The sequence below is a fragment of the Panthera tigris genome, chromosome B4 (assembly GCF_018350195.1).
Source record: "Panthera tigris isolate Pti1 chromosome B4, P.tigris_Pti1_mat1.1, whole genome shotgun sequence".
NCBI lineage: Eukaryota > Metazoa > Chordata > Mammalia > Carnivora > Felidae > Panthera > Panthera tigris.
The window spans coordinates 69,112,076-69,125,144 of record NC_056666.1 but is presented as its reverse complement, the minus strand read 5'-3'; the positions used below and the strand labels follow the sequence as shown (position 1 = coordinate 69,125,144).

General features: G+C 36.0%; 1 protein-coding gene across 18 annotated transcripts in view; it reads right to left on the bottom strand.

The window, feature by feature from the left end:
- PPHLN1 (periphilin 1) overlaps positions 1 to 13,069 on the bottom strand; it is a 246,928-nt gene that overhangs the window by 143,664 nt on the left and 90,195 nt on the right. For 15 of the 18 annotated variants that reach the window (XR_006219897.1, XR_006219900.1, XR_006219896.1 and 12 more), the window contains 2 exons: positions 8,274 to 8,316; positions 5,391 to 5,482 (listed from right to left, as the gene is read on the bottom strand). Coding sequence is in view for 12 of the 18 variants with exons in the window: in XM_042992119.1 (XP_042848053.1) it covers positions 5,391 to 5,482; position 8,274 (93 nt within the window). In the remaining 6 variants the exon portion in view is untranslated. Of the gene's footprint in view, positions 1 to 5,390; positions 5,483 to 8,273; positions 8,317 to 10,203; positions 10,242 to 13,069 lie in introns of those variants that run through there. The other 3 variants (XM_007090787.3, XM_007090786.3, XM_007090792.3) reach the window with 3 other exon arrangements.

Here is a 13,069-nt window from a genome sequence, read left to right as displayed (position 1 = left end):
ATATAGGGACCAATCTAATGGAATTAAGATTTTTTTTTCAAAAAAGGAAAGGAATGAGGCTATAAAAGGTCTGGGCAGTTTCTGTGCCCTCAGGAGAAAGGCAATCTAGGTTTCTCCCCCTCTAGGAGGAACCAAGTAGCCAGAGAATTTAGGAAAGTCAGATTTACCTTTAGGCACTTAGAGACAGTTGAGTGAGTACCTCTAGTCTGATTTTAAATGCACTTGTGGTATAAAACATATCTGCTTCCTGCTGATGAAGTTATTTTATAAAGAAGTCTGTTTCACATTTATACACATAAATTATATAAAAATGAAAATGTTTGAATTTGTTTACTTTTACTACGATATCCTCATCCATTGAGAACTTCCATAACCTATCATTTTTACCTAAACTCCTGTCATCATCAGCAACTTCAGTGTTCACCTACAATCTGCATTTCTTAACTCTGCATAAGAGTCACCTGATGAACCTTTACACAACACTGACGTTCAGATCCTACCTGCAAGATTAGGGCTTAATTATCTGGATGGGGCCCAGTATTTATGTCACCCAGCTCTTTGGGTGACTTCAATGTATGGTGAAGACTGAGAGCCTCTAATCGAAATCACTGATCCAAAATCTAGCATCTAAGTTTTTCTGATCTCAACTCCAATAACCTTCACCCACCCTCTATTCCCACCACCATCCACTGAACTTTAATTATCCAGAACTGTCCTTTCTTGGAAACTCCACACTCCAAATACCAATTGTCTATCTTTCTGTCATTCTCTGGTGTTCAACCTCACTGAGCTTTTCCTGTCCCTCAACCCCTCACTTCTTTCAATCCACTATCCCTCTCACAGCCTTAGTTCCTTTCTGAAACAGCCCATTACACATATTACCTCAATAATTCTGAGTCAGAACCTTCAATATTCTCATCTTTCTGTGTCTACCACTCATTGTGCAATCTTAAATCAATACAACAACCTGCTTTCTCCACTCCTAAACTGGGCTACTTAGGTAATAAAGTGCACATTCCTGTAGACTGGCACCCCTATAATTTACAGTGCACAAGCTCACTGCTCCATCATCAAAAGTCTTTTTAAACACCTCTTGTGAAGAGATACCAACAATGGCTATCCCAAATTCAGTGTGGCCTCAAGTCTCCCTCTACCTTATCCTAGGAGAAAACAAAGGCTATTAGGTATGAACTTTCTCAAATCCATTATCACACAATGACCTAACTAGAGATCTGAAGCACCCTTCTTATTGATCTTAGGACACTGATAAATGGATTATTCCTATCTTAAAACTCACTGCTCTCCCACTTGGTTTAAACCAGGACTGGTTTAAAGGAATCCCCCTGCCTGGCAATAGCCTACAGCCTCCTGGCAGGTCCCTCTGCCTCCAGTCTTTAAGCCAACTTCCACTGCAGTGTGTTTTTTTTTTTTTTTTAAAGGTTTTATTTATTTTTGAGACAGAGAGAGACAGAGCATGAACAGGGGAGGGGCAGAGAGAGAGGGAGACACAGAATCGGAAGCAGACTCCAGGCTCTAAGCCATCAGCCCAGAGCCCGATGCGGGGCTCGAACTCACGGACCGCGAGATCGTGACCTGAGCTGAAGTCGGAGGCTTAACCGACTGAGCCACCCAGGCGCCCCTCACTGCAGTGTGTTCTATAACACAGCATGCATATATAATGCAGAATGGTGTAATAAACATTTTATATCACAACTTTTTCCATGTATGATCACAAATATTTCCCACTATTGTCTGAAATTACATTTTTCTCAGCTTAGTTAACATACAGTGTAATCTTGGCTTCAGGCATAGAACCCAGTGATTCATCATTTACATATAACACCCAGTGCTCATCCCAAAAAGTGCCCTCTCCTTAATGCCCATCATCCATTTTCCCCACCGCCATCAATCCTCAGTTTGTTCTCTGTATTTAAGAGTCTCTTATAGTTTGCCTCCCTCTCTGTTTTTATCTTACTTTTCCTTCCCTTCCCTTATTATCATCTGCTAATTTTCTCAAATTCCACATAGGAGTGAAATCATGTGATATCTTTATCTGACCTATTTTGCTTAGCATAATACCCTCCAGTTCCATCCACATTGTGGCAAATGGGAAGATTTCATTCTTTTTCATCACCAGAGTAATATTCCATTGTATATATATATATATACACCACATCTTTATCCATTCATCAGTTGATGGACATTTGCGCTCTTTCCATAATTTGACTATTGTTGATAGCATGGCTATAAACACTGGGGTGCATGCGACCCTTTGAATCAGCACTCCTACACCCTTTGGATAAATTCTTAGTAGTGCAATTGCTGGTCGTAGGGTAATTCTATTTTTAATTTTTTGAGGAACCTCCACTGTTTTCCAGAGCAGCTGCGCCAGTTTGCATTCCCACCAACAGTGCAAGAGGGCTCCCCTTTATCCACATCCTCACCAACACCCGTTGTTGCCTGAGTTGTTAATTTTAGCCACTCTGACTGGTGTGAGGTGGTATCTCATTGTGGTTTTGACACGTAATTCCCTGATGATGAGCGAAAGGATGTTGAGCATCCTTTCATCCATCTGTTAGCCATCTAGATGTCTTCTTTGGAAAAGTGTCTATTCATGTCTTCTGCCCATTTCTTCACTGGATTATTTGTTTTTTGGGTGTTGAGTTTGGTAAGTTCTTTATAGATTTTTGATATTAGCCCTTTATCTGCTATGTCATTTCCAAATATCTTCTCCCATTCCATCAGTTGCCTTTTAGTTTTGTTGATTTCCTTTGCTATGCAGAAGCTTTTTATCTTGATGAGATCCCAACATTTTTGCTTTTCTTTCCCTTTCCTTCAGAGATTCTGTATATAAACCTCTGCCTACATTTTACGTCTCCTAAAACATTCCATTGAGTTCTATAAATGTTGTACCGTTCAACACTCAGAATTGTTTTGAAGATTAAGAAGTTTATATATAAAACTAGCAAGAACTAGTTACAGGTAATTATAGTAAGTTACCATTTAAAAGTCATCCCCTCTCTTGGGGCTCCTGGGTGGCATTCAGCTCAGGTCATGATCATGAATTCAAGTCCCGCACTGTCAGTGCAGAGCCTGCTTGGGATTCTATCTCTCCCCTTCTCCCGTTGTCCCTCCCCCATTCATGCACATGTTCTCTCTCACGCAAAATAAACTAAAAAAAAAAATAAAAAAAAAAAATAATCCCCTCTCTAAATGAACCTGATTTTATCATTTGGAGTCATGTGTTACATTAAGGAAAAAAAAAGCAATTCCTCAAAATTGAAAACAAACTAAAACAAATCCATCCATATATCCAGTTGGTGACATAATCACACAGAAAATTCTTTTAAGTATCCTTGAAATACAAATTCCTAGTGGGATATATCCTTGAAAAGGTAGGGGTCCTAAGAATTTTTTTTCTAAAGTCATCCCTTTTCCCATCCCTGCATTAGTCTCACATGTTTATCTCTATTACTTGTTTGTTTTTCTAGGTAAACTATAAGGTAATTTTATCAAGTTGAAAAGAATTTAACTATAAATAAACCTGGAGGGGTGTCTGGTTGGCTCAGTAGGTTGAGCATCTGACTTCAGCTTAGGTCATGATCTCACAATTCCTGAGTTTGAGCCCTGCATCAGGCTCAGCACAGAGCAGCCGGTTTTGGATCCTTTGTCTTCCTCTCTCAGTCCCTCCCGGCTCACGTTAGTGTGCTTTCTCAAAAATAAACAAACATTAAAAAAAAAAAAAAAAAAAAAAACTTGCAAAGAAATGACATACGGTAATAATTAAGTCAACCCATTCTGAAATATGGTAGGCCTCTTCATCTTGTCAATCTTTTATCTTTTTTTTTTTTTTCTTTTTTTGGTTGTCAAATGATCCTTTATTGAAATATTTTTCTTTGTAGTTCTTAACTAGCTGGCATTCCACTGTACCACTATTGATATCATCTATGATGTCATGAGTCTTCCAGCCATCAGCACTGCAGCCCACAGATTGGCCAGTTCCCAGGATCTCTTTAATGGTCCCAGAGAGTTCTCTGGCTAAAAATGGGTGCTGCATCTGTCAGGCAATGTCGACAATCTCATCAAAAGTGGTATTTCCACCGTGCTTAATGTTTTTCTGCTTCTGTCTCTTGGTGATTGCTTGACAGCTTTGATAATTAGGACAGAGGCAGAAGATACCAATTCAATCTGGGCCTTTCTGCTCCGAATGGTCAGTTTCACTGTAATCCTCAGACCCTTCTAATCACGGGTTACCGTGGTGATATCATCACCAACCTTTACTGGAGACAGATGCAGGGGGCTGATCTTGGGGACCAGGGCAGACATGGTACCAACTTCCCCACTGATGCACCTCAGGTATACACTTTGATCACTTTGGGACTGGAATCTCAAACTTTGGCAGCATGGTGGAGGCAACTGGGGTCAGGATGAACCCAGATTTAGGACAACTGCACCTTCACCTCCTCCAAGCCAAAAGCCAAAGAGCCCATCTTTCATCATTTTAGATCAACCCCCACCTACGCTATAATTGAGGCCAAATGACAATGCTGAATGTGACATTACCAATCTAAATAGGTTGTAAGATTTACTTCAAATATAGAAGTAAAAAAACAACATATAAACAAATATTTGTTCCCTATGATAGTGTATAATGGATCCATAATATATCTACATACCATCACCACAACCCAAATCCCCTGATGCTTAGAATGTGCCTGTGCAAAAGTTTAAGACTGACAGCTTCTTGACCTTCTACAAACCTTCCTTTGGGTCTCTGCAGAGGATTTTGGGGAAAGAGTACATATATTCATTCAATAAACACTGAGCTCCTACTATGTGCCAGGTACTAGATGGTGCTGGGAATACAATAATAAGCAAAATAGCAAGCTCCTTGAGAAAAGGTCTCATTAAAACTTCCCAATTCCCAGAGCAACAAAGAGACAAACAGTAGGACAGTACACCAGAAGCTGCCTGCCTGCCGCTGAGCTGCCCCTACTTTTTAATTTCACTTTTTAATGTTTCCAATTCGCAAACATTTTTAGGAATAAAGAAAAATAGGTGACAGCTAAGAGTAGGAGCAGATGCTCAAATACTCCTTCATTAACTGATGGTCTACCTTTATAAAACCTCCATTTTCTTCACAAATTCAATTCAATATAAAAACTTTCCATTTTAGAAATTTATTTCCATATTTAGAAATCTATATAAATGAAATATTGCCTTTTATTTTCAAACTTTTAACTTTTAAAAGATAAACTTAATGTGTCTATATTTCAACCTAAACTGGTAAATTTTTGGCACTTAAAGATTTTGTTAGGAGGCCAAGCTTTGGTGTACAAAATTCACTTCCATACTAGGTTGCGAATTATTCTACATCATTAGCAACTTACACTGGGGTGACTTCGAGGCGGTACTCGTTCTCTCGGAAGTCTTTCATAGTCATATCGTCCCTCAGACCACATTTCATCTCTTCTGTAAGCCACTAAACAAAAAGGAACCAAAGAATTACAGTTTTTATGTTTTTAGGAAGTAGTAGAGAAGATTTAAAAAAACAAGTAGTTATTTTCCAACCAGTATTTTCCAGAGATACTTAATGAAAACAATATAAGTGACCAAAAGAAAAAAAGAATGATTAAGGCAACTCTCCCTCCAAATAATTTTGAAATGTTCTTTTAAAAAAAATATAATAGAAAGTTCCACCTTCCATTTTGAAGGCTATTTAAAGCTTCAAAGAGCTGTTCCCATCAACTATAGTAAAAAGATCCCTAAGACCCCCAATATTTCTTCATTTTTATAGTAAAAATTAGAAAAGATTCATTCTCCTGAATAACTTAAAACTCTGATCAGCAAGCAATGCTACTCCTATTTCTTGGTGGATGGTTTCTAGAACACTAAGTTTTTTGTTTTTCTACAGTCTTGGAGCTTATCTCCTCTATATGTTCAATGAAATGGTTAACCAAAAAAAAGTGTTAAAAACTTTAAGTGTTAAATCCTATAAAAGCACACTCAACAAACCCCAAAATAGAGCACTCTCGATTTTGCTTTTAATACCATAGATTTATTTTAATGCAGAGACACTCTCATAAAATTTGAAATTAAAAATTCTATCAACATTTTTCACATTTAGGGTGCAGAGAGAGGCTTCCTACTTTGACTGAGAGCTGATATGTTCTGGGTGGAGGGCTAATGCAGGAAGAAGATGAGAAAAGGGTGCAGGAAATAGCCTGAAGGTCATTTCTATGAAATCGCAATACAATAGATCAGTGGTTGGCAAACTTCTTTGTAAAGGATCAGACTAATATTTTCAGCCTTGCAGGTCACAGGTCTCTGTCATAACTACTCAATTCTACTGTTATAATATGAAAGCAGCCATAGACAATACATATAAATGTAGCAGTGTGGTCATGTTCCAAAAAAATTTTTATTTACAAAAACAGGCAGGCAGCCCACAGGCAGCAGCTCAGTAACCACCAGAGTAGATGAGAAATGGTTAACAGGGCAGAACCAGGAGAAAATGAAGCAGGCTCTGACCCAAGAACTATGAACTATCTGATATGTAGAAGGATGATCACGAACAAGAACTGAAAATGGGACTGGTACTAACTCAGGGCCTTTTAGTACATAGAAAATAGAGCAACAAGTCCAGCTCTAGTCCTCACAGTTGTGAAGAAGGAACATTTCTCAGAGAAGATACATGTCAAAAGATTTTTGGTGGCTCTTTATGACGTAGTAACTCTAAAGGGGATAAAAGAGATGACATCCCATCTTGGCAATACAGAATTCTATGGTCTAAGAAAAAAACAAAGCCTAAAAGATTAGGGCAGTATTTTTTGACACTATCCATAGTACAAACAATCTTAATTTTCTCTGTAAAAACAAACCTACAATATTTTCTAATACAAATAGACCTAATAAAATGAACTAATGCCAATATGCCTAGAAAAATCTTAAGTCGCAAATTAGCTCTAACATTAATCAACCTGAATTCCAGGTCCATAATCAGACGTCATTAAGAATGTTATTTCAAAGTAACCAATCTTTTAGGTACAAGACCTGATGGAAGCTTGGAAGTTGAAAAAAAAAGAAAAGAAATTGTCAAAATTACTCCACCTATCCCACTTTTACTGAATCCATCATTTATCCTACTTGAGAGACAGTACGGAGAAATAACAGCAACCAAATGAAACCAAATCACAGAAAAAAAAATGAACACAAAAGAAAAATGCACAAATGATATGAAGTCAGTTCACAAAAGAGTAAATACAATGACTCAGTCTTTTGAAAAGATGCTCAACTTTCTTCAAAATAAGAAAAATGAAAATGACAACTATAATGGAGTACTAATTTTCACCCAAAGCTCTGCAAAAATCAAACTCCTTTGACTAGAGTAAGAAAAGCAACACTCTCCTATATTAACGAAACAAGTATACTTTGGTACAGACTGGGAAAAAAACTGGCAATTAACATTAAATATTAAATGCACATATGCTTTGACCTGGTAATTCAACTTCTATGTATACTTCCATAGGTGAACAGCAAAGACTGAAAGCAACCTAAAATGATGGTCAGGAGGGTACAGAATAAATAAAATGTTGTACATTCATATAAAGGATCATTATGCAAGCCATTTCAAAGAAAAGTCACCCCATATATAATATAGAAAGAATGCCGAGATACACTGGTAAGTAAGAAACAACAAAGGGTAGATTAGTATGTTGAATATGCTGCCACTCTGGGAAAATATAAAGACAGGGTATGAATATATATGCAAGTGCACAGAATACTTCTGGGAGTATAAGCAAGAAAAGGAACAGTGCCTGCCACTGGGGAGAACTGGGTGGCTGAGTATAGGAAGGTGAATATTTTCAATGCATGTTTTATATACATCCTATGACCCATAACAAAAATAAAGAACTATATTTAAAGGTCTTGGAAATCGTTCAATAAGCATCTCAGTCGAAGGCACGTGTGACTCTAGATCTCAGGATTTTGAGTTCAAGCCCTATGTGGGGTACAGACTAAAATAAAACTTTACAATTTTTTTTTATTTAAAAACATAAGCATAACATGTAAAGTGATGGCAAAAACTATGAATATAAATTAATGAACTTAAGGAAAACAAGTAAAAGTAAGATTCTGTAATTAATGAAACAAAAATAAACTACAAGAGTTCTAAGGAAATACTATATAGATTCTTAACTAGATATAACACTACGATATTAAAATTACTGGCTTCCCACAAAAAATGTAAGAATAACTACTATACTACTTACTTGAGTACTTTCAGGAATCAAATATAAAGTTTTCAACAATCTCCTGTAGGAGGGGGGGAAAAATACAGACATAAGGATTTGTGTCTGTATAAATCAACCAATGGAGAAAAATAATTAACCCTTCATTATTTGTATAAATAAAACCCTAAGAACAAAAAAGTATGACCATTAGTAAGCCGAACTCCCTTCAAACACATTTTTAAAAATAGAAGAGATTATTTTGACCACAAGAGGCCACCCAAGTTTCATAAGAATAACCTAATTATATTAAAAGAATTCTCCTAATTTTGCCAGTTCAGAGCTGGGCAGGACAGTTTTCTTACCCTTATCTTTGAAAGAACTGCTTGAGATTTTTAAGGCAATTTTCATCTAGAATATTAAGAATGCTGGCTTTAAAATATCTCACCTATTAAAAAAAAATCTAGTATCCTTAATCTGGAAATCCCCACAGTTTTATATTGGCAATAAATAGTCCCATGTTCAAAAATCATCCCAAAATCAAGGCAAGAATCATCAACTCATCAAAAAATACTATATCTACTAGATAAAAATTTGATGAAGAACTTTTTGTTTAGATTTGAGGACACTTGACACCCAACATTACATTAGTTTCAGGTGTACAACATGGTAATTACACATTATGCTATGCTCACAAATGTAGCTACCATCTGTCACCATATAGCACTATTACAATGTCATTGACTATATTCTCTATGCTGTGCTTTTTTACTCCTGTGACTTCATTCCAGAACTTGCACCCTGTAATCTCCCATGATGGAGAACTTTTAAGACTTTCCCCCAAAAGAAATAAAGTGCACTGAGCAAGTTTAGGTAAAATGAAGACAGTAACAACAAATAAGTAATGTGCATATCATGATGGAAATTGCAAATCTATGAACCAGTCTTATCTTAAAAAAAAAAAAAAAAAAAAAAAAAGTGGGGAATCTAAGTCTACTCAAGCCTGTAGCTCTATCTACCACTTTACCAGAAACTCAAAGGATAGGAGTGGCTCTACTGGAAAGATTAGGCCCATTTAATTGCTACATAGAAATTTTGTGCTCACTAGCCACATGCAAAAATAAAGTTCTTTTTTACAGTCTTAAATTTAGAGGTCACTCCTGATCTAGTTCCTTTTTCTGCCTGGAAGTCTACAAGACAAATAATAGAATTTTATTGTTATTACCTCAAAAGATTTCTACTTTAATTAATCAATCTACAATTTACAGAAGCTTAAAAAAAAGTAGCAAAGAAAGTAAAATTGGAAACAAAGCAGCAAGTACAAGGCAAAATTAAAAATATAAGAATTCAAAATAGAATGCCTAGAATATACATCATCAAGAGACAAGAGACCAATTAAATGTATTTGTGAAAGAGTTAAATATGAACAAAATCAATCAAAGCTAAAATCTGGAGATGACTCATCAAGTGGAAGCAGAAAAAAGCCAAAATAAATGTACATTATCTGATAGAAACTTACCATTCAATGAGTATGTTGTTTTAGTTTGGGAAGATGAAAGTGTTGGATGGGAGTGATGGTTGCAACAATGTGAATGTACTTATTAATACCCATGAATTGTATATTTAATGGTTAGAATGGTAAATTCTATGTGTATTTTAACACAGTAAAAGACAAAAACAGAAACATGAATTTATCTGGCAAACTCCCAGATGAATTTGCTGAATATAACTACCACTTCTGTAGGGTATCAATCTGTATATTAAACTTAATTTCTACTAGAAACAAACAGCAACAATGAAACAGCTACTCATTGCACTAATGTTACTATAATTTCAATTCCTACAGTTAATCCTAAAACAGTTTTGCATATTTAACTCCATGTTTGATGATGCCCCAGTGGAGTATTCATCTTACAGGGAGCTATCGAAATCAGTTAAATGTAAAAATGTTTAGTAAATAAATTCTCTTTACTTTAAAAAGTTGAGGGGCACCTGGGTGGCTCAGTCGGTTGAGTGTCTGACTCTTGATTTCGGCTCAGGTCATGATCTCATGGTTTGTGAGATAGAGCCCCGCCTTGGGCTCTGCGCTGGCTGACAGAGTGGAAGCCTGCTTGGGATTCTCACGCGCACGCACTCTCTCTCAAAATAAATAAATATAAACATTTAACAAATAAGAAATAAAAATAAAAGAAAGATCTTAATTTAAAATTTCACTTACTATACACAATTGAATAATTCTATAAAAGGAAATTCGTTTCCTTTACAAAAAATAATAAATTGCTTAAATGTCTGTAATACAATGATTAAATATAAACATTAGACTATACTCTTCTGTAACAATTATTTCATTTTTTAAAGCTATCTCTTACTGGTGAGTATGCTAAATATTGACCTCTTTACAGAATATACAGGTATCTAGTTTTTAGATGTACTCTTACTATACCTATTAATGTTTTTACAAAACAGCACTATCAGAATACAATGCTTTATTATCTAAATTACCATATATTTTCAGAATAAAGAGTATAAAAATAGTAGAACACTACAAAATGGTAAGACTAAATACAGCTTGGTGGAGTAAAATAATTATCATCCACCAGTATTTAACACTTCAAAAATTCAAACAGCACTGGTGAAGCCCATGTCAAATTATAAAACATCCCCTATTCTTAAGAAATCTATATAATTAGGCAAACAGGAGTATAAATAGAATATTCCATATGCAACCTTGTACTGTTAGTAAAACAAAACAGAAGACACAGTTTGAGGATTACATACAAAAGAAAAGAAATAATATTAGGCAGTAAAGAAGATAGGTCATAAACTGAATCTTGAATTAAGACAACAGAGAAGGGAAAAGGTAATCTTTTCAACAACCTTCTGATTAGCAGCATATGTTATTTATGACATTATCCAGATTTAGGAAATTGACCCATTCCACAACTAGAAGCCAATCATCTAAATTTAAACAAAATGCTCTCACTGAAGTGATCATATTACTTACCGTGTAATCACTTCACTAATCTCCCATTAGTGGAGTCTCAGAAGTACTCCAGTAAAGTTCTCTGATCCAAAAGGATATGAAAACTGAAGAACAGAACTGAAAAATGGAAGGACCCTCTATATCACAATAAGGCAGAGAACAGAATTAGAATTCAGTATGGAGAACATAAGCTTCAACTAGAAGTTTGCTAAGAACTAGTTCTAAATTATAAAAATTGCATTCTCTTATGCCATATTCATTAGAGAGTATGTTTAATATACCATCATGGTATATTTAATCCAGAAAAGAAATAAACCTTTCTCAGAACACTCCACTAAGCCAACCATTATTATGTTAACTTCAGTTGAGGGGTAAGAGGATAGGGAAGATTGGAATTTGGTCATAGTAGCCTAGAAACTGAAAAAACACAAAGTCACAGGCAACAATCCTTGTGTCAAACCATTCACACTTTGAACCCACAGTTAGATCTATTTTCCACCTTATCCAAACTGGTTATGGTAGCAGTAATTTTTCAACTTATCCAAACTGGTTCTAGTAGCAGCTTAAACTATAGAATAACTGTGCACACTGCTCTTTTTGGCCCTAAACACAATTAAAAAAAAAAAAAAAAAACTCAGAATAAAAAAAAATAGCTTTCCCTCCTCTCTAAACCCATTCCTTTCACTCTTTATTTTCATTAATAACTACTTTAATAGCAAACCATGGTTAGTGAATAGAAAAGCCCCATATGACCTCACACTCTAGATTAGCATTAGACCTTTGCACAGGCAATTCCAACCCCCACTCCCACCCCAACCTAGATGCTTTTCTCCAGGTATCTGGTTAACTTCCTCATCCCTCAAAATTCACCTTCTTAATGTCACCTGTCTACCAGACCGCCCTAAATCATCGCACTAGTTATCTAAGATATTATGTAAATTATTTTTGATGCATATTATTGGTCCCTTGCTACTAAGAATATGAACTATATGAAAGCAGGGATCTCTAGGTTATTCAATTATTAATATTAAGCACCTAGAACAATTTGCACAATGTGTTCAATGTTCATGGAGTCAATTTATTAATGCTGGTAATATGACCCCTCTAGATAAATGATTTCACTTCCATCCTGACTCCATTCAAGCAGATGTCTCACAGACGTCTGCAATTCAACATGCCAATGGTTCACACTTCTCAGAAACCTGCTTCATCTCCTGTGTTCCCCATTTTAGTCAATGACACCACCAGGTATCCAACAGCCCAAATCAGAAACCCGAATCACACAAGACCCAGAACTTTTCATATTTAACTATTCATTAAATCCAATTATTTCTTTCACCTCAATATATAAATATCAGATGTTCCTAGTCTAGTCACTGGACTCCCCAGTAGTAAAACACTGGTCTCCCTGCTTCTTCTTCACTCTAGAAATTGTAGCCAGAATGCTCACCCTGGTAAGACATCTGATTTAAAAATCTCTCAGTGGGTCCCCACCAGGGTTGAATGAGGATTCAACCCTAACCTTAAAAAAAGGCTTATTTGTGATCTTGCTTTGGCCTTTCTAGCTTCACCCCCACCATTTCCCCAATAGTCTCCAGAACCTCCAGACTTATCAAACTTGTTTTTGTTCTGTAAGTGTGCCACTATATCTCACCACCACAGTTTGGCATGCTTTTCCTCTGCCTAGATCTTAGCTGCATTCGCCCTCTACTCTTCCTTCAGGATTCACTTAAATGTCAGGTTCTCTTATATTCTCCAGAAAGAACAATGTTGTTCTTTCTTTGGGCCTCTTGAAGTATCTTGCTATGACAGTACTATATAGCATCATATGCAATTTACTTTTCCTCCACTCCTT